Here is a 21,944-nt window from a genome sequence, read left to right as displayed (position 1 = left end):
CCTCCCAGTGGGACAGATGTGAACCACAGCTGCATGCTGCCTGACGGACACGTAATCAGTCCAGTTCTGTGAGGCAGTGAACACAGGGAAAGGTTCAGTTAGCAGAGGCGTTCTGTAAGAGAGTCTGGGCCTCACTTGGAACCTTAGGAGTAGTCTGGAAGTTGCAGCCACCATGGTTGATACATAAACTTTAAGATGAGTCTTTTTGTTTTGTTTTGTTTTGGTTTTTCGAGTTTCTCTGTGTAGCTTTGCGCCTTTCCTGGAACTCACTCTGTAGCCCAGGCTGGCCTCCAACTCACAGAGATCCGCCTGGCTCTGCCTCCCGAGTGATGGGATTAAAGGTGTGCGCCACCACCGCCTGGCAGGATGAGTCTTTTTTTTAAACAGTTATGTCCAGATAGAGAGGGAGGTTATCTGGTTGAAATTAAATACCTTGGGACAGTGGGGGAGCCCAAGAATGTCAGATCTGCTGAATGAAAGCTTGGGTTAATAGCCACCTTGCTGGAGTCTTACACATCTTTCTGACAGTTTGTGTAGATAATGTTAGCAGTAGCTGACAGAATAGCCTGGTTGGCCAAGAAAATAAAATTAAAATTTTAAAGTTCGGAAAAAAATGTAGCTAGAGACATTTATACTGAAGCTGCATTTCTCTCACTTACTTGCCTGCTAGGATGGATGGAAAATATCAGTGAATGAAAAATCAAGTAATTGTAATGCGTAACCAGTCCTATGAATTTACTCACTCAGTAAATAGTATGTAATTTAAACACTATTAAAGCCTTCATCATTAAACCAGGACAGTTAATTCTTCTATGCATAGCTGAAAGTTTTTCTTTTTTTTTTTGGCTTTTTTTAAGACAGGATCTCACTATTGTAGCTCTAGCTGTTCTGGAGCTCACTCTGTAGGCCAGGCTGGCCTTGAACTCACAGAGGTGTGAGCCACTATGCCCAGCTGCTGAGAGTTTTTCTTTTTTCTTTTTTTTGGTTTTTCGAGACAGGGTTTCTCTGTGTAGCTTTGCGCCTTTCCTGGAACTCACTTGGTAGCCCAGGCTGGCCTCGAACTCACAGAGATCCGCCTGTCTCTGCCTCCCGAGTGCTGGGATTAAAGGCGTGCGCCACCATCGCTCGGCTGAGAGTTTTTCTTTAAGTACAGATTCCATATATGATATCTTGTCAAAGTATGTGTACTGTGTATTAATAATTATGTTCTCTGGAATCTAGAATTATGAGTAAATTTCGTTTTCTCATTTTCAGTTAATTTTATTTTCTTCACAATGATATGCAGCTATTACTATAAGATAGCAATGCAGAACATTAAATACAAAATTATGTGTTGATTTTTTTTTTTTAAATCCCAAACGAAGCATATAAAATGATACTGGATGAATTCAGGGACATAGAATAGTGTGTGATATTTTAATGTGTTCTCTATTTTCTAGATTGACTAACTCTAAAGTTCTTTTCCAAACTACGCGTAGGGGTGTGTTTTCTGTGGCCTTGTTCTCGTCTGCTGTGACGGCTGTCGGCCCTGCAGCAGCCTCCCCGCCTGGGGCAGCCGCTCAGCAGAGAGCAAGGCCTTCTCCTGCCATGGGTGCCGCTCCCTGGCTGCTGTCTCAGGCTGGCCGAGAGGTCCCGACATGGTTTTCTCGGCCAGCCAGGCTCCTGACTGATGTTTAATGGTCTGACTTGCCTTTGTGGAGAGTGATAGCCACTCGGCTTGCTAAGCAAGTGTGTCACCAGGTTTAGTAGCACACCCAGTCTAGTACGTGAGCAGGCGTGTTTGTGTCCTGGTTTGCACTGGAGTCTCTGTGCTGCTACAGTGTCTTTACTTTCTTTCCCAGCAATTGCCGGTGATAACGTCGAACACCATTGTGAGGTGCCGATCGTGCCGGACGTACATCAACCCCTTCGTGTAGGCGTGTTTGTGTCCTGGTTTGCACTGGAGTCTCTGTGCTGCTACAGTGTCTTTACTTTCTTTCCCAGCAATTGCCGGTGATAACGTCGAACACCATTGTGAGGTGCCGATCGTGCCGGACGTACATCAACCCCTTCGTGTCCTTCATTGACCAGCGCAGGTGGAAGTGCAACCTCTGCTACAGGGTTAACGATGGTGAGTGGAGTGTCCTTGGAAGTGCAGCCTCTGCTACAGGGTTAACGATGGTGAGTGGAGTGTCCTTGGAAGTGCAGCCTGTGCTACAGGGTTAACGATGGTGAGTGGAGTGTCCTTGGAAGTGCAGCCTGTGCTACAGGGTTAACGATGGTGAGTGGGGTGTCCTTGGAAGTGCAGCCTGTGCTACAGGGTTAACGATGGTGAGTGGAGTGTCCTTGGAAGTGCAGCCTCTGCTACAGGGTTAACGATGGTGAGTGGAGTGTCCTTGCAAGTGCAGCCTGTGCTACAGGGTTAACGATGGTGAGTGGAGTGTTGTTGGATGACGCCTTCCTCAGGCGTTTGTGCTCTCACTCTTTAGAAACAGCTTCAGGACAGTTGATGGAGCCTCCAGTTTGATCTCGGAGGAGACACTTCACAGTAACAAGAGTGAAGGGGCAGAGTCAAACAAAACGAAATGAAAAAGCACATAAAAAAGCCATGTTGGTCACTCGGTGAACACATGTGCACAACAGCTTGTGAGTCTGGGTCAGTGAACTAGGCTGACCTTACAGACACACGCAGACACATGTGTCTTCTTGTCCTCCTCTTCACCCGTTTTTGAGTTCTTCCTGTTCAAACTGTTTCCCGGTTGTGCTTGTCTGATTTTTTTCCATGTCATGTGATACAATAAATAGGACATGAGTCTAAGGAAGAAGGTTGCCATTTCCTGGTTTTCTCAGTTAAAGGTTTCCTTTTTTAGTAAACGTAAGTATTCGTGATGAAGGTGTGTTGTCGCTAAATGCACTTTGGTTCTTACCTCTCGTCTAGTTCCTGAAGAGTTTCTGTATAACCCCCTGACTCGGTCTTACGGAGAGCCTCACAAACGGCCGGAAGTTCAGAATTCGACTGTGGAGTTCATCGCTTCCTCGGACTACATGGTAATTCTTCACTTCAGTATCTGAACTGGTTACGGGACACAGTTAAATGAGGCGGTTCTTTTAAGTACATTCTCATCTAGATTTTGAAGTCTGTATTTTTAAAATATTAATATGAAAATGTGTATGTAACAAATAAACTAGTCTTAAAATTATCACCATCTTTAACAGTTCCCTCAGGACAGATGGCAATATGAATGAATGGCTTGTTCAGTTTTTCTTACAGTTCAGTCATCAAATTCCAGCTGTTCTTTATATTCTAACTCTTGCTTTTTTTCTGCTTATAAAAATGGATTTTAAGTTGCATAATGCTCATCTTTGTTTTCTTATTTTTATTAAAAATAGTACTAAACCCCCCCACCCCCCCAGTCGTTTTCACTCTTGGTTGTTAGCAAACATTTGAAGTGCGTGCCGCAAGTAAGGAGAGAGAGCCAAAAACATCTGGTGCTGGGTGGATTGTGCCGAGTCTTTATTTTTGTGATTTTGATGGTTAACTTAGCCTAGGTCGGTTTCCATGTCAGTTCCCACCTTCACCGTCCGTTTACCCTTCACCTTTAGAACTGCCATGTTCTCGGCTCTGGAGTCCTAGGGATCTTACCCTGAGTGGCCGGGTAAATAGGCTTTAGCTGTGTCGTGTGATTTCAGGACCTTTGGTTGACAGGTTTTTAAGAAAACCTTCATGGACTGAGAGTGCCGCTCAGTGGTCGAACTCTTGCCTCACATTTGTGAGGTACAGGTTCATTTCCTAGCACTGAGACTTAACATAAAGGAAGGAAAAAAAGACACTATATGCCCTTTTATTACTTTTTGCAACTCAATTTTAGTAAGCCTTCCTGTACATGTAACTTGAGCCTGAATATTTATTAATATAAATGTATTTATCCATCTCTCCACCCATTCCTCATCCTCTTGCCCCTTCCTGTCCTCCAATATATGAAGTTCTAATGCAGGGGCTGGAGAGATGCTCAGGGGTAAGAGTGCTCAGTGCACAAGCTCGGAGACCTGGGTTCGGATCCCGTACCCACATGAAAGCTGGGCATAATTGTGCAAGTGCTTGTAAGGTGGTTAGGGGACGGAGTTGGGGAGAATCATTGGAGCTTATTGACCAGCAGCCTAGCTCCAGGGTCAGTGTCAGACATTGTCCCCGTCACTCAAGCCGAGAGTGATAGAGCAAAATGAATCTTCTGAGACACACACACACACACACACACACACACACACACACACACACTTCTAATCCGAGACATCACATCATTTTACTCTTGTGTATGTCACCATGTTTCTCTAACAGATGAGGACTTCTGTGATTGTTTATACCCTATGCCATCACAGGACCCTTCTTTACACTTACCCTTAAGCTTTGGGATTCAGCCACTATCGATGATCTAGTAGCTAATGCGAATGACAGATTGTCCGACTTTAATTTTAATTTGTAGTTGGGGAGGATGGGGGTGGGGGGCTGGGTTGTACATTTGAGGCCAGAAGTAGTTGGATCCCCTGAAGCTGGAATTGTCGGCATCCATGAGCCACTTGACACTGGCCTGGGAACTGAACTGGGGTCCTCTGCAAGACCAGGACACACTTGTAACTGCTGAGCCATCTCTCTAGCCTCAAAATTTTATTCTTTAAAGAATAATAAATGTTATTTTTTAAATAAAAAATTAAAATTAAGGGCTGGAGATGTAGTTCAGTATAGTTAGTGTCTGTCTGGGGTGTGCAACACCCTGGGTTTAATTCTCAACAAAGTAAAAATTAATTTAAAAACTGAAATCCTAGGGGTTGGAGGTAGGGGTCAGTGGTTAGGACCACCTGCTGCTCTTCCAGAGGACCAGGGTTTGGTTGCAGCACTCACACGGCAGCTCACAGCTGTCTGTGACTCCCGTTCCAGAAGATCCAGTGCATGCACATTGTGTACTTAGTGCAGGCCAAACACTCAAGCACATAAAATACAAATGAGGAAATTTAAAAAGAGAAAATACCCTAAAAACTAGAGCATACATAAATATTTAGACTGGTTAGCATTAAATAAATAGCCAGCAACTATTACTTTAGAAGATACGTTAGTCAGCTTTCCTTACATTAAAACACTTAACGTTCTTAGCCATTACAACTACCTTTCAATCTAATCTCAAGTGAACTTCACAAGAAAAATAAACTAACGAAAGGAATATCATTTTCATTAGCTGGAACTGCAGTCCTAGTCTTCTACATATGAGATATGTGTGTATGTATCTATCTGTGTGTATATCTATCTATATTTGTACAGATGGTCGGTAAATTCATCCAGTAACAACAGTGATAGGAAACCAGGACGTGTGCCGCTAACTAATGACGATGGTTTTGTTTCTTGCAGCTTCGTCCTCCTCAGCCTGCAGTCTACTTGTTTGTTTTAGATGTGTCCCATAACGCAGTGGAAGCTGGGTATTTGTCAGTTTTGTGCCAGTCGTTATTAGAAAACTTAGACAAGTAAGAATATTTTTTATTCCTATGTGGGTATATAAGTGTGTGCATACATTTGAAGTGCTCTTGTACAATTTACAAATTGTTTTGTTTTGTTTGCTAAGTTTTGTTGGATTTGGCTATGTTTACCTAACTTTATAGAATATAAGGATTCTTCTCCTTGTTATGGAGAATATCTTAATTAATAACAACATAATATCTTAATTCATAAAATAATAATTGCTTTAATATTTTGAAAGAACTTGAATCTTGTCTATTCCTCTGACTAGCTGCCCTGAGCACTGAGCCAGAGAGACTGGCCTGTGCATCAGGAATCTGGGGGACACTATTACTAACTAGTATGGCTAAGTCTGAGGGACATTAGTCAAATGCCATTAGAGCAGGCACTGAGAAATGCATGCCAGATGATTTCAGTCAGGTCTGGACTCTTAACAGCTGATCTACAAGCAGAGACTGCTGGCGACTGGGGTGGGTGGGTGAGATGGCGGGAGGAACGGCTGCAGACGTTCACACAGCAGCCATGCAAAGAACTGTTGGTGACTTGGTGACTGTGACTGGCAATACTGAGCAGACTTGCCTTTTCTTACTACATGTTAACCTTATATATTAATTAACTAAATTTTGTTATCCCGCCTTATGGGTGCATCTCAAGACATTTGTACCCTATAGATGCATATGATTTTGTCAATTTTTTTTTTTTTTTTTTGGTTTTTCGAGACAGGGTTTCTCTGTGTAGCTTTGCGCCTTTCCTGGAACTCGCTTTGGAGACCAGGCTGGCCTCGAACTCACAGAGATCCGCCTGGCTCTGCCTCCCAAGTGCTGGGATTAAAGGCGTGCGCCACCACCGCCCGGCTGATTTTGTCAATTTAATAAAGCTAATAAATTAAAAAATAAAATGAATAGAAATCTAGCTATAATTATGACTGGGTAAGACATTTTTTCACAAGCTGGTTTTATTGGCACTAGTGAGAGACTGATTTGAAGAGAGGGACAGTAGGAGCTGAGTTTGCTGAAATGTTAGGAAGCTGGAGAGTGTGCTGTGTATACTGGTACAAGCTTCCAGCTATGGAAGTTGGAACAGAAAATACGGTGGCTTATGTGTAAACTCTTCAGTCCCTCCTGTTCGTCTCCAGCAGTCACGGAGGAGTCTTTCCACCAGCTTTGAAGAGGATCCTTCAAAATTTCTGCAAAATTATATATATAGTGTGTGTGCTGGAGATGGAGCTCTGGACCACTCACCAGGCCTGCGCTCTGTCACTAAGCCACACCTCCGTGCTGGTCTGTCTTTCAACTCTAAGTTCCCCTTGGGGTCAGTGCCCCTGGAGGTACTGCAGTGCCAGATGTTTTCTTTGAGTGAGTCGAGCAAGTTCCCATTCCATCTCCTGCTCCATCAATCCTCCATTATTCTCAGAAAAGTATGAGGAAATGGCCCCAGTTATTCCAGCAAGATTTAAGTGACTATTTGCAAATTAGATTATATAAAACCAAAAGGATAAAGTGAGAGTGGAAAGTAGTTGTATTTGTTTGATTACAGCAGAAAATAGACACATTGGGAAGGTAAGAACAAGAATAGGCAGGGTACCAGATCACAGCCCTGTGGTAGCACATTTCCTGAAAGGGCTCTGGAAACACTCCTGAGAAAAGAATTTGCTGCAGATACATTTCAGCGAGATTAGTGTATTTTCTTAGCAGGGTAGGTCAGTAGGTCCCACTATAATTGCTGACTAATGTCCTGAGACTTTCGGAACTTCGAGGTCTCAGAGGAGTGCATATTAATCTGTGGGAACATAAGTCCTGCCCGGTATTGGCACCTGAATACTGCATTTTTCTCCTCGAAATGTGTTTGACTGCTCTTGAGACTGTTGAGGCCTACCTGGGTTGGTCATTCTAACAGTATAAAGGGTTGTGCTTTGATGCACATTCTACTTTTGAATTTTTTAAAGATTTGCTTACTTTTCATTTGTATATCACATGCATACCTGGGGTCCAGGGAGACCTAAACAGGGCATCGGCGCTGGGAACTGGTGTTGACCATGTTATAAGCCACGATCAGTTTTGGGAACCCAACCTGCGTTCTCCCCAAGTACAGCAAGCGCTCTTCACCTCTGAGCCATCTCTCTAGCCCCTGGAATCTTTTGTACTCAAAAATATTTTAAAGGCATGCTAAAGTAATAGCTTACATAACCAAAGTGAACACAGCTGGCGAACTTTAAGATGCACTTCTGTAACACATGCTGCTGAGGAATGTCATGAGTCCTTCTCTGTCCTGCCATCCAGCTCCCAAATAATGACACAGAGACTTCTTACTAATTATGAAAGCTCGGCCTATAGCTTAGGCTTGGCCCACCAGCTCTTATAGCTTAAATTAACCCATTTATTTTAATCTATGTTCTGTCACGTGGCTTGTTACCTTATCTCTCCGTACTGCCCAGCGCCTAGATTCCTCCTCCTCTTCCTTTCTCACCCCAGAAATCCCGCCTAGCTATTGGCAATTCAGCTTTTTATTACACCAGTCACAGTAACACATCTCCACACAGTGTACAAATAGCCCACACAGAGGGAAGTGTGGCAGCCTGTATTCTTGCTATCATGGCATTGTTTTGAAAACTGATTTCTAACAGAAAACTTCCTAGTGATTGATAATAGATAATCATTTCAATGTTCATAACTCTGTTTTTTTGTTTAAAATTCACGTACTAAAGTCTAACAACATTGTTAATTTTTTCCTGAAAAGTATTTGTCATTCTGACCGTAGAGTGTTCAAACAGGTTACACCACTATGATACTGAGACAGAAAATATGATCACATTCTTACTTAAGAGTCTAACAGTGAGGCGTGGTGTCTCACTCCAGTAATCCCACATTCTGGAACCTGAGGCAAGATAGCCACAAGTTCGAGGCCAGCCCTAGCTATAGTGACAGTCCAGGTCTCGTTCTGTGGCCTCGACCCCTGGGGGTTGAATATCAGATATGTACATTATGATTCATAACAGTAGCAATATTAAGTTATGAAGTAGCAATGAAAAATTTTATGGTTGGGGGTCACCACAGCATGAGGAACTGTGCTAAAGGGTTGCAGTGTTCGGAAGGTTGAGGACTACTGCCCTAGAGAAAAGTAAGCCGGAAATGTTGAGCTTTACAAACCACTTGGGATCTGGTTTGCTCTTAGCTGAAGGCCGCTTCACCTTCTGCGTCTGAATTCATGAGTACTGCACCCTTGTCTGATTGATTCCTTGTGTATTGGTTCAGATAGTTTTTCTGCGTCCCGTCCCGTAAAAGGTGACGTGTAGCTGTCCTTAGACTTAGCCTCTTTCAGTATCTTGTAAACAGTGTGACTGAGCACTTTGAGTTTCAGGTTGCCATTTTTGTCACTAGGCTCCCTGGAGATTCACGAACAAGAATAGGATTCATGACTTTTGACAGCACCATTCATTTCTACAATTTACAAGAAGGATTATCACAGCCTCAGATGTTGATTGTATCTGATATAGACGGTAAGCGTCAGAGGGTAGTCTGTGTAGCTGTGGGTTTGGAGCAAGGTCCACTTGACTTTAAGGTCCAACTTGTCATGTACTGTGAGCATGATTTGGTACAGCTTGGCATTTGTTTAAAATAGGTGTTTTCTTGGAAATGCTTGATTTTAAGTTGTGCGTGCGTGCGTGTGTGTGTGTTGATGTGTATATATGGAGTATATGTGTTTACTACAGCAGAATTATAATACACATGGCAAGTGTCCTTGTAGAACCAAAACGTGCTACTTTATAATGTCCTCTTGACTATATCCTGATGAAATGTTTTTTCCCTATAGATGTTTTTCTGCCCACACCGGATAGTTTGCTTGTGAATCTGTATGAAAGTAAAGAGGTAAGATTAATTTGTCTCCTCAAAGTATCAAGACACTTGCTATTAGCTGTTTCCCTTCTTGTTGGACACTGTGGGAGCATCTAGCGAGTCCTTCCTGCAGGGTCCCCAGAGGTGGAGTTGCCACGCTGTATTCTAGAACGTTTCAGAGAAGAAAACCCTCTTGCCTTCTCAATAATTCAACCTTTCATCTTCCCTCAGCTTATAAAAGACTTACTGAACGCGTTACCAAGTATGTTCATCAATACCAGAGAGACGCACAGTGCCCTCGGTCCTGCCCTTCAGGCTGCCTTCAAACTAATGTCCCCCACGGGTGGCCGCGTGTCCGTGTTTCAGACGCAGCTACCTTCCCTGGGGGCAGGACTTCTGCAGTCCAGAGAAGATCCGAATCAGAGGTCGAGTACCAAGGTATTGCACGTGGAGTGCTTATATCTTAACCACTGGTGTTTTCTTTCCCAGAAGACTGAAATTGTCCATTACCTCCTCTTTGCTTCATTAGCGGTAAATAAAACCAGTAAGAGTTTAAGCCAGATTGCCTTTATTTGGGGGTTTGGTGTGTTCTTATTACTTAGTTAGCAGAACATAAAATTTGGTCTGAAGAGATGGCTTAGTGCTAAGAGCACTGACCATACCCACCTGCTCACCAAACTCAGTCCCTTTCAGGTAGAACGTTGGAGGTGGTGGCGCGTCTGTAGTCCCAGCAGCCCTGCAGTTCAGGGGGGCATGGGTGCACTCACACCCACACTAAACCAGACACATTCATTTTTAATGTTTAGAAACGTGCCCTACCTAATCCTTTTATTTACACATGAACAAAGTACTGTCTTGCCAAAGGTGGAATGGCTATTTCATCATAAAGTTATGGCTTGATTTTCTGTCCCCAATGTCATTTCTATTATACAAATGAAAAACTTAATCAAGCTCTTATAATTTAGCATGCTTATGAAAAAGCTTTTTAGGTTACGGAGGGAATACTAATCATTATAGAAAACTTAGATAGTAGAGAAAAGTGTAAGCCTTCAGTAATCTCACTCTCCGGGTATTAATGCTTGGTGAACACAAACTAATGTAATTGGTCTCCACTCACATAAACTCTGGCGTTTTTCATTGTGATTTCTGAGATCCCCAAAACCCTATAAAGTATGTATGGGTTAGTAAAGGTGAAAGTAGTCAACTGTCCAGTAGCTGGGAGGGAACTCGTTAAGCCTTCCTTATCCTTGTTAGTAACAGGTATCAGCGTGTTCAGTAGCACTCACTCTGGGGCTAGCGTTCTGATCAGTCTGACGTCATCAGACTTGCCTCAGTGTTCTCGTCTGTGAGAGCTAATAATGAAAATCTTACAAGCATTGACTCATTCAGCTGATATAAAATATCTAAAGCTGTGTGCCGTTTGTTTTCCCCACTAGGGTGAAGGTGAGGGGTTCTCACTGGGTAGCCCAGGCTAACTTTGGAGACTCAGCAGTCCTCTTGCTTCAGTTTCCAAAGTGCAGTGGTTTGAGCCATAGTGCTTGCTGTAAACACTAGGTCTTGTTACTGTTGGAAATCTGGGCCCATACTCTGTTGGGCGATAGTGGAATGAAGTATGTATCTTCTCCCTTGTTACAAGAGACATACACTGTGTGCATAGCCAAAGGCTCTTTATGATCTGTTGACTTAGGTGGTGCACCATCTTGGGCCTGCCACTGATTTCTATAAGAAACTTGCTTTGGATTGCTCGGGACAGCAGACTGCAGTGGATCTCTTCCTTCTCAGTTCCCAGTATTCTGACCTTGCTTCTTTGGGTAAGAGGATGTCATCATGTTACCTACTTAGAGATTTCTCACATGTACTGAACGCTGTGCTCTTCAGTAAGCACTCTTAGTACTGGGGGAGGAAGGCGCGTGGGTTAGATAGGTAGTATGAATGACGCTTATCAGTACACTTTAAAGCCCGATACCCAAAGAAACTGCTCTTGCTATTCCGCTTTGTAGCATGATTCCCTTAGCCATTCTGCTCAACAATAAACTTCAGTGTCTTATATTTTATAAATGTCTCAGGTTTCAGATTTATCTCATTCCTGTCGATGTTGGGCTTTCACATAACAGTTTTTCATAACATGGAATCTGTAGTACTTGTTAGACAAGTAGATTATCGTTACTTATCTCGCTAATACTTGATGTATTTCTCCCTAAAGCGTGCATGTCCAAGTACTCTGCAGGGTGCATATTCTACTATCCATCTTTCCACTCTACTCACAATCCTTCGCAAGCAGAAAAGTTACAAAAAGACCTAAAACGGTACCTCACTAGGAAAATTGGATTTGAAGCTGTTATGAGAATAAGATGTACTAAAGGTATGAACTTGTGAAAAGTGTGTGTCTGTTCCATTCCTGTGTCACTCAGTGAGCGTTCCCAGACCCATGGGTGGGTGGCTGTCCATCACAGAGGATGGGTCCAGCTGAACCCGGTCTGAAATGTAGTTATTGAGCGACCATTGACCGGTTTCTTTAAATAACTAGAATCCGTGGATAAAAGCAACATCTTTGTTTATTCAGGAAAAGCAGGAGGAAAGTGACAGTGGGAAGAGGAAAAGCTGCTCCCTTAACTATTTAATTGATGACTTCCTTGGGTTCTGTGAGTGTTTGTGGGGCAGAATCTCATCTTAAATCCAAAGTAAGGAACCCTTGGTTTCTCACTTTTGTGTGTTACAGTTATGTCTCAGCTGGACCTGCATGTAGACTGTGATAGTAAGGTTAGGTGTAAGTGTAGGTTAATGAGGATAAGGCTCCCTTTACAGAACCTGCATTTATAAATAACCTCCCTTTATAAACCTGGGTCAGTTAGAACCAGCCTCACTCTGCACTTCCGCAGAGATGCAGTGACTTGCTCGTCTTCATGCCAGCTCTCTCCCCCAGGTCTTTCGATGCATACTTTCCACGGAAACTTCTTTGTCCGCTCCACCGACCTACTGTCTCTTGCCAACATCAATCCTGATGCTGGGTTTGCAGTACAGCTGTCAATTGAAGAGAGTCTGACGGACACTTCCTTAGTGTGCTTTCAGACAGCCCTGCTCTACACATCCAGCAAAGGTGTGTTGTCGAAACTGGAGCGCCGTGTAGCCCTCTTTCCACCTCCTTTAGTAGAGAGAGAAAGAATGATATGCTGCGGCAGTAATGGCACTTGCAGGAGCGGATTTTTTAAAAATTTTATTTATTATATATACAGTGTCCTGTCTGCATGTGTCCCTGCAGGCCAGAAGAGGGCACCAGATCTCATCATAGATGATTGTGAGCCACCATGTGGTTGCTGGGAATTGAACTCAGGACCTCTGGAAGAGCAGTCAGTGCTCTTAACCTCTGAGCCATGTCTCCAACCCGTTGAATTTTTAAATAACACACCTTAAGATGGATTTATTACTGTTTATGTGTGCGTGCATGTGTGAGTTTATGTGCAGCACATGCAAACAGAAGCTCATGGGAGCCAAGAGAGGGTGTTGGATCTTCTGGACCTAGAGTTACTAGTGGTTGTGAGCCAATATATAGATGCTGGGACTCAAACCCAGGTCCCCTGCAAAAACAGCAACCACCTTTAACCACTGAGCCATCTCTCCAGCCCCAAATAACACACTTAAAAATATTTTATCACATTTATTTATTAATTCTGTGTGTGTACACTCATAGGCAGACATGCCACAGTGTGCATGGGGAGGTCAGATGACAAATTACAGAATCAGTTCTTCCTTTCACAAGTCAGTCCCAGGGCTCAAACACAGGTCTTCAGGCTTGATGGCAAGTGCCTACACCTGCTGAGCCATTCCTCTGGCCATGTGATTTTCTTAATTTATGGAAAATTCATATTTAGCATCTTAGGTTTTTGGCAAGCACAGTGACTAACTCTGCCGTCCTCTGCATTGGTGCTCTGTAAAATAAAGAACTGCAGTAAGGGAGACCTTCATTTCTTCCTTGACAGTCTAGGTGTTTGATGTTTTACTTGCTTGAGTATAATTTAGAACAATATTGAAGGTAAACTGGAAACTGGAGAGGTGGCTTAGCAGTTACAGCATTTGCTGCCTCCACAGGCTGGGTTCGTTCACAGCGTCCACATAGAGCAGATCACATCTGCCCCTTTCTCTAGCTCTAGGGGATCCAGCCCCGTTTTTTGCCCTCTGGGTACATGCACACTTACATGTATAGGTATACATTTATTATAATTACAAATAAAATCTTTGAAAACGAACAAACCAACCAGAAATTAACATTCAACTGCATGTAAGATATATATGTTCATAGTTTACAGGGTTGGAGAATTTTCTTAAGAGACATTTATTTTATGTGAGTGGATATCTTCTCTGTATATATGGATGTGCACCGTGTGCATGCTTGGTGCCTGTGGAGGCCAGGAGAGAGCATAGATTTCCCAGAATTACAGACAGTTGTGAGCTGCCATATGGGTGCTGGGAACTGTGCCTCGGTCCTCTGAAAGAGCAGCAAGTGTTCTTATCCTCTGTCCAGTCTCTGGGGAATATTGTGTTTGAAACATGCTAACTAGACTGGGGTGCAGCTCAGTGCTACAGAGGGCCTAGCATTTGTGAGGACCTGGCTTTAATCCCTAGCATGCAAAAAAATAAAAATAAAAGTAAGCCACTCAAAACATATTAATTATAAAGCCTTTTCTATTTCCGAATGTTGTTGATGATTTAGTCCAGCAGAACAGTAATCGGAGTGAAATTGTGATCTGGGTACTCTCTTCTTAGCCCCGTGTGCAGTAATGACGTGTTCCATTCATTAGGTGAGCGGAGAATCAGAGTGCATACACTCTGCTTGCCGGTGGTAAGTTCTCTCGCCGATGTGTACGCAGGAGTGGATGTGCAAGCTGCCATCTGCCTTCTGGCCAACATGGGTGAGTAACACGGAAGAGCAGGTGAAATACCTGTTTCTAACCTTACAACCATGGGCTTTTCTACTTTTTTTTTTTAAACTTTAGAAATCCCTCAATTAATTAAAACCTTTTAATACATTTTTATGTATTACAGGATGAATTATGCTGTTCTTACATTTTAAAAATAATTCCTAGTTTAAAATCTCCTAGGGGGGTTGTGATTTGTCAAAACCAGGATCTCCTTCAACTAACGTGTAAACCGTGCCACATCCACGCATGGAGCACGGCTCAGCAGTGAACAGGAAGGGGCTGTCAGACAGGTGGTGTGACTTCCAAAGGCTTTATGCTAGGGGACACAAGGTCTGTCCACATGAAAGTCCCACTTACATGACTTTAGCAAAAGGAAAATTTACACGAAGGATAATAGATTGGGGGCAGAGAGAGACCTTCACTGCAAAGGAGCCCCACGGGGAGTAATTTGGGGTGATGAAACTGCCGTGGATCTTTAGTGTGGTGGTGGTGGCAATTCTGCATTTGATGGCTAACTGCCATAGAACTACACTCAGAAAAGTACATTTTACTCTACACTTACAGAAGCCTTCAGTAATTAATACATTCCTGAGGTTTGGCTTTGAGTCTCTTTTTATGAATAAACAAATGTGCAGTGAGCCTTGCTGTTTCCTACATCACTGGAGAAAGCAGCCATTATGACTAACTTGGAGCAAAATTATGATAGCATTTACTGAAAGACCTCCTTTCCACACCTCATTTGGCAGTATTAGGAATTGAACCAAAGATAGAAGGAGTGTGGCATTGATCCATACTCCTCCTCCAGGGTTTTAGTATGTAGAAGTGTGTGTGTGTGTGTGTGTGTGTGTGTGTGTGTGTGTGTGTGTGTGTGTGTGTGTGTCCGTCCTGTCTGAGAGAAGAGAGCACTTACTGGGATCTGGTGGCTGAGTTCCCTCTCACTCTGCAGCTGTGGATCGCTCGGTGTCATCAAGCTTGTCGGACGCCAGGGATGCCTTGGTGAATGCTGTGGTGGACCCCCTGTCCGCCTATAGCTCGGCGGTGTCGAGTGTGCCACGCTCCACCCTAACAGCACCAAGCTCACTCAAGCTGCTCCCGCTCTATGTTTTGGCGCTTCTCAAACAGGTAGTTCTCTATATGTCATAGCTCATCAGTTTCTTACAAGCTCTCAGGTGGATGAAGGAGTGAAATCTGTATTGTTTTTAGTAGTTAGCTAGAGAGTTAGGTGCTTTGGTGTTGTAAGACTTCTGAAAATGGGGGAATGGGTGGAATATGGAGGTGTGCAGATGCACCATGACTCTTCTCAAAACATGTCTTTTTCCTTTGTGTGAGCAGTTTGAATTACGAAATGGCCACATATGCTTCTGGAAGAGACTCTCAGCTAAGGACTAGCACTTACTGAGTGTCTTTCCATCATTTCATCGTGTTAAAGGCATATTTGCATCATCTTAGTTCAGAGAAACTGATTTACTTCCTTGCCTATTAAATATTGGCTGAGCCTTGAATCCCCACAGCTGGGTTTGCTGTTTACGTGCTGCATGTATGTTTCAATTGGAACATGTGTCTTTTTTCCTTGCAGAAAGCATTTAGAACAGGTACAAGCACACGCCTGGATGATCGTGTGTATGCCATGTGCCAGATGAAGTCTCAGCCACTTGTTCATCTAATGAAAATGATTCATCCCAACTTATATAGGATAGACAGACTGACAGATGAGGTATGCATTTGTCCTGACCTTCTGCCCAAGGTGCTAAGGTCTTTTCAGTAGCTCTTCCATTCTTTTCTTCCCTGTGGTGGTGAACATTGGAATAATAAAGACTTCTAGGGACCTAGGTACACAATGGGACTTGAGGATGCTATCAGCTGGTGGGTAGAGCTTTTAAAAATAGTTTCCTGTGGGAAGTTCAGTTTTAATGTTTGATTCAAAGATAAGTTACAGAGTGATGTCTGTTTGTATTTTGTAGCTATTGGCAGTTTGGGATATGACCAGACTGCAATTTTGGTTACATAGTAAACCAGGTCCGTTACCCAATAAGACTTGTAATATACAACTGTATAGTGTCTTTTTTCGTCCTTGTGTTCAAACTGTATTCTCTGGGGTTAGTATTCATTGCATACATAGTATTATGTTGTAAGAGGAATGTAAACCGTGGCAGTCAGCTGTCGTAGTATTGATACACACTGACCTTGGAAGGGAGGTAAATGAAACAGATAGTCCATTTTACATCTTCACTTTTAATTTGAGTACATTTGAATGTGTTCATTCTACTGTAAAACCATGGTGTACAGCAGTGTGTTTTCATTCTCTAAAATGTGTCATAGATTAGTGTTTCATAGAAGTGACTGATTCCTAAAGTCCTAGACAGCAATTACATATGACTCGCTGGATCCTGCCTTTTCTTTTCAGGGCGCCATCCATGTTAATGACAGGATCGTGCCTCAGCCGTCACTTCAGAAACTGTCTGCGGAGAAGCTGACCAGAGAGGGAGCTTTCCTCATGGACTGTGGCTCGGTAAGCATCCCTGCTGGCAAAGCTGCTGCTCTGACTGGCGGAGGACACACACGGGCTAGCCCTGGCTTCACCCAGCAGACAGGGCACGAGGAACCCGGGACTGACGCAGGAGCTCAGCTTACTGTAGACCCTACAGGTGGACTTCAGTATAAGTTAGCACATTGTCCAGCTACATGTACTCAGAAAAGAAATGCCTGCCATCAAGAGCTTTACCATCAGAACCATCGAATTCAAATGGACCTCAAGAAGTTCTCTTGTGGTTCAGCTTCTATCCACTGCCAGGAATTCTACTGATGGTTGGGGGTTAGAGAAGTCACTCAGTGCTCAGGAATGGCGGAAGGAGTGACCAGCGGTCCAGACAAGTGTAGACAGCCGCAGAACTCAGGAGTTGAAATAGAGATAGTAATTGAAATTGGAAGCCAAGGAATACCACAAAGTCACACCACACAGCAAACTGCACACAAGAGATTTATTGGGAGGGAAAAGAACAGGAGGCTGGCTGCCTCTGCTGGATCGAGAGACAGCAGCGAACTGAACAGGATAGAGGCTTACATAGAGTTTCTCGAGAAGGAGGTGGGACTTTTCAGGGTGGAGCTTTCCAGGGTAGAGATTGGTAGGATCTCAGGTCCAGAGAGTGGGCTTTTGACTCTGTAGGATGAGGGCAGGGTCCAGCAGTTAGGGCAGTGAGAGGTCCTCGGGAAAGGGGCCTGGCTACCCAGTGTGCCTCGGAGGCTTCCTAGTAGGGGTCAGATGTTCTTATTAAAGCAGTACATTCCTGTTAGGGAAATAAGTGCAGGGGCTGGGAAGATGATGGCTCACTGGGTAAGAGCACTTACCAGAAGACCCTGGCTTGGTTCCCAGCACCCAAACATGGCAGCTCACAACCATCTGTCACTCCAGCTCCCAGAGCTCTGACATCCACCTCTGGCTTCTGTAGACACTGCACACAAGAGGTATACATACATGCACATAGGCAAAATACTAATACACATAGAAAAAAAGTTTTTTAAAGTTCTCATTTTCTGTGCATGAGTATTTTGCCTGCATGTATGCACCATATGCATGCCTGGTGCCTGAGAAGGTCAGAAGAGAACACTGGATCTCCCTGGAGCTGGAGTTATGGATGGCTGTGAAACCACCATGTGGATGCTGGGCACCAGACCCGGGTTATCTGCAAGACTGACAGATCCACTGAGCATCTCTCCACCCCCTAAATAAAGAAGCCTTAAATAGTCTTAGAAGCCTTGAAATTTAAGCAAAGAAGATAGAAAGTGCTTTTGATTCTTAGAACTAGGTTTACAATGTTCTAGTTATATATCCCCTTTTATGTTTGTTAGATTTTGTGTCTGAGACAGCATAAATGACCTCTTTTATGTATGATAACTGAATTAGTTCAATTGGATTTTCTATTAGGGAATTTAATATTTTGTTGCACCCCTCCCCCCCTTTTATTTTTTAGGTTTTTTACATTTGGATTGGCAAAGGCTGTGACAATAACTTTATAGAGAATGTGCTTGGGTACCCTGATTTTGCAGCAATACCACCAAAAATGGTCAGTAGATTTTTCTTGTGTTACTTTTCTGGAGGAGAGGTAAATGTCTGTTTACTCCAGATAGGACACTGATGACAGGCAGAAGTAACAGCTCCATGCAAGCCAGTTTGGTGAACAGGGAATTTATTGAGGCTCCTTAGGAACATGGGTGAGGGACTGCAGACAAAGGTGTGGGTGACCCTGCACAGCTGCATCACTGAGGTCCCCTGTCATGGATGACAACCTTAGGAAAGCTTACTCATGGAACCCCTTCAGTTAACCTGCCTCTTATATTCTCCAGCAGGGGACTGGGTGGAATCCCGGGTGAGGGCGTGGGTGCCCTTCCTGCCCTGAGGAAATGCTAACAGACTCACTGGTGTTAGCGTAGACCTAACTTGCCATTGTACTGTTCCACCTGTTTAGTTTCCATGAGACCAAGGTTCTCTCTCCTCATTGATGGAGACGGAATGATCAGAGCGGATGTTAGTTAAGACTGAGGAAGTAACTTTATGTCAACAGTTTTTGCAGTATTAAGTTTTATCTTTTATATATTTGTATGTTTTCTTTCAATATAAACTTTGTGTGATGTTTGCCTTTTTTTCTTCACCCCCACTTTTTCAAACTGGGTTTCCCTGTGTAGTCTTGGCTAACTTGGGACTCACTCTGTAGACTAGGTTAGCCCCAGGTTGACAGTCCCTCTTCCTGTGTGCTAGGATTATAGGTGTGTGTGCGCTGTGGCCATTTGGCTTAGTTTACCAGTTATATTCACAGTGTCGTACATACATACATAGAGGCAAAACACTCACACATAAATAAATAAACTAATTAATTAAAAAGTTCCCTCCGTGGGCCGGACTGGAAAGAGAAAATGTTTCCTTAGTTTATGGGTATGGGTGTTTGGCCTGTGTGTATGTCGGTGTACCATGTGCATGCCTGCCTGGTGCCCACGGAGACCAGAAGAGGGTGTTGGATCAGCTGGGAGTGGAGTTCCAGACAATTGTAAGCACCATTTGGGTGCTAGGAATTGAACCTGGATACTCTGGAAGAGCAGGGAGTACTCTTAACCACTGAGTCATCTCTCCAGCCTCCCAAAATAAGTAAATCTTTATAAATTTAAAAAAAAAAAATCAAAGAAAGATGAAATTCTCAGAATGTGATTTTCAAGTAAGTTCTGTGTAATTTTAAGGTGGATTTGGAGTTTAGTGATAGCCCTCTTCGTTTATATATTCTCCCTGGAGGAAACGGGAAGTTGAAGGGCACCCGTGCACACCAGCTAATGTGTGTGCTTTACTGGATTGTCTAGAACAGTACAGTAGCCAGGTAAAATATCGTGGATATACTCCAAACTCACTAGCAAACACACTTTTTTTTTCTTCTCCAACTAAAATTTCCTCCCTGTGGTTGCTACTGTTGGGTCTAGGGGCAGAATGCAGGCTTGTGATTGGCTGCCTGGAAGCCCCAGTGTCTATTTACCAGTTGGCAAAGGTTTTTAAAACTTAAGAGAACCAGTTGGAGATCACATGCTGTATGATGCAGTATATTATTTTACTCCAAAAAATGGTACATTGTGGATGTATTCCGGGAAATCCGTGTGTGTGTGTGTGTGTATATATATATATATATATATATACACACACACACACACACACACACACACATATATATATATATATATATATATATATATACATGCTTATAGGGTTAACTGCTGTTGTTGTTACAACTGTTCTGTTGCATTTACTAAAAGGAATGCGGCCTGGAGAGGGAAGGTGTGTTCAATGTTAGTGTATATTTGTGTTTTCTAATTATATTTCTTTTACCAGACACATCTTCCAGAGCTAGACACGCTTTCATCCGAGAGAACTAGATCCTTTATAACCTGGCTTAGAGACAGCCGACCGCTAAGCCCTGTCCTTCACCTGGTAAAGTAAGTCTTCTGTAATTTCATGATGATGTCGTCTTTCCTATGCTTCTCCTCAAATTTCAGGACTTTGTAGTGGTGGGCGTGTGACTTGATTAACCTCTCCTGGGTTTCGTTTTCCTGGAGTCCACATAGTTGTATTTCTACAATGTGGATTTATTCTTTGTAACGATATAATACATTTTGGGTAAATGTTGTTCTCTGCCTTTCAGAGATGAGAGTCCCGCAAAAACGGACTTTTTCCAGCATTTGATTGAAGACCGCACAGAGGCTGCATTCTCTTACTACGAGTTTCTGATTCACATTCAGCAGCAGATTTGTAAGTGAAGTCCACCAGAGTGAGTCAGCGTGGACCACTCCACAGCCGGGTAAAGCACGATCCATCAGAGAAGCACAGGAGACTTGACACGAGGTGGTGTTGGAAGGCACAATGCCCATCACTGTGTCTGCGGCTTGGGCCAGAGATAGAGGGAAGAGGGGGTGAGAGTCCCTCCAGGGAATGCTGCTCACCCAGCGTGCCGAGTCGGTTCTACGCATTTGCAGGAGCGCAGCAGTACAGTGCTCTTCTGAGCCGGCAGACTCCAGGACTGTGGAATGACATGTCACAATCTCAACTAGATAAAGTCGTCTTCTACAATTAACATAACATTTCTGGACTTGAGCTCGGATGAGAGATGCCACAGGGCAGTGGTACTGTGTCACTCGTTTGTATGAATTACTTTTTAACAGGAATGATTCATGTTCATGAAATGAATTCAACATTTCCCTGTAAAGGCACTAGACTTTCAGTCCATGAACTATAGGAAAAATATATATAATGTACATAAGTGTTACATTTGTAAAGAGAATGTAAATGTAACTAAGAATATGAATTGCTAAACTGCGGCATTGTTGGATGACACTCTTTGTCACAGTTAGGGAATGAGGTTGACTAATGCATATTATGAATTCAATCCACAAAAGAAACACGAAACTATTTGTAATTCTGTTAAATCTTTTATGTGGCTTTATTTATGATCAGCCTACTAATTAAAAATATTTTGCTTGACAGTTGGTTTGGTGGTTTGTTTATTTGATTGTTTTGTGGAGGGTTTTTGTTTTGAGTGAGGATTGGTGATGTTTTTTAAACAGTGGGAATCTTGAATTGACTGATTGGAGAAGATGCAATACCAAGTTGCATTCATCAGTGAATCTATACATCATCATTAGTTTGTACATACTACCAAGTGACTACTGTTTGTATTCTAAAACATGATGCTATTTTCAAAATGCTTAATGACTGAACATAATCTTACCTCATTTAAATTAAGGATTTTTTTTTCCTACCAATTTGTAAAGAGAAAATTTTATGAACATGTGGCTTTCCTTTTTAATCATATTGAAGATCATATTGAACTCAGAGAGATTTTTGTTCTGATCAAACTCTGTCGTTCACAGTACGTTATTTGCTATAAAAACTGATGGTGATCCATTGGATTGTGGAGTGGAATTTTATTTTATGCACTGTGAAAGTCCTTGTTGGTAAATGTTAGGAAAAAAAAATAAGGCTCTTGCCGGGCGGTGGTGGCGCATGCCTTTAATCCCAGCACTCGGGAGGCAGAGCCAGGCGGATCTCTGTGAGTTCGAGGCCAGCCTGGGCTACCAAGTGAGTTCCAGGAAAGGCGCAAAGCTACACAGAGAAACCTTGTCTCGAAAAACCAAAAAAAAAAAAAAAAAAAAAAAAAAAAAAAAAATAAGGCTCTTGGCATGTGT

The 21,944-nt window shown here is 43.0% G+C and overlaps 1 protein-coding gene across 2 annotated transcripts in view; it reads left to right on the top strand.

The window, feature by feature from the left end:
* Sec24b (SEC24 homolog B, COPII coat complex component) overlaps positions 1-21,242 on the top strand; it is a 79,636-nt gene extending 58,394 nt beyond the window's left edge. For both annotated transcript variants that reach the window (XM_052731477.1, XM_052731478.1), the window contains 16 exons: positions 1,984-2,110; positions 2,918-3,027; positions 5,378-5,490; positions 8,860-8,978; positions 9,293-9,348; positions 9,547-9,753; positions 11,003-11,126; positions 11,519-11,677; positions 12,239-12,412; positions 14,112-14,222; positions 15,178-15,353; positions 15,808-15,945; positions 16,636-16,740; positions 18,200-18,292; positions 20,095-20,198; positions 20,405-21,242. In XM_052731477.1, the coding sequence (XP_052587437.1) occupies positions 1,984-2,110; positions 2,918-3,027; positions 5,378-5,490; positions 8,860-8,978; positions 9,293-9,348; positions 9,547-9,753; positions 11,003-11,126; positions 11,519-11,677; positions 12,239-12,412; positions 14,112-14,222; positions 15,178-15,353; positions 15,808-15,945; positions 16,636-16,740; positions 18,200-18,292; positions 20,095-20,198; positions 20,405-20,519 (2,031 nt within the window). In that variant the 3' untranslated portion in view covers positions 20,520-21,242. The remainder of the gene's footprint in view (positions 1-1,983; positions 2,111-2,917; positions 3,028-5,377; positions 5,491-8,859; positions 8,979-9,292; positions 9,349-9,546; positions 9,754-11,002; positions 11,127-11,518; positions 11,678-12,238; positions 12,413-14,111; positions 14,223-15,177; positions 15,354-15,807; positions 15,946-16,635; positions 16,741-18,199; positions 18,293-20,094; positions 20,199-20,404) is intronic.
* Positions 21,243-21,944: the final 702 nt, after the last annotated feature.

Source organism: Peromyscus californicus, unplaced genomic scaffold, assembly GCF_007827085.1.
Source record: "Peromyscus californicus insignis strain IS unplaced genomic scaffold, ASM782708v3 Scaffold_9__1_contigs__length_137607984, whole genome shotgun sequence".
Classification (NCBI taxonomy): Eukaryota; Metazoa; Chordata; class Mammalia; order Rodentia; family Cricetidae; genus Peromyscus; species Peromyscus californicus.
This window is presented reverse-complemented; position numbering and strand designations above follow the sequence as displayed.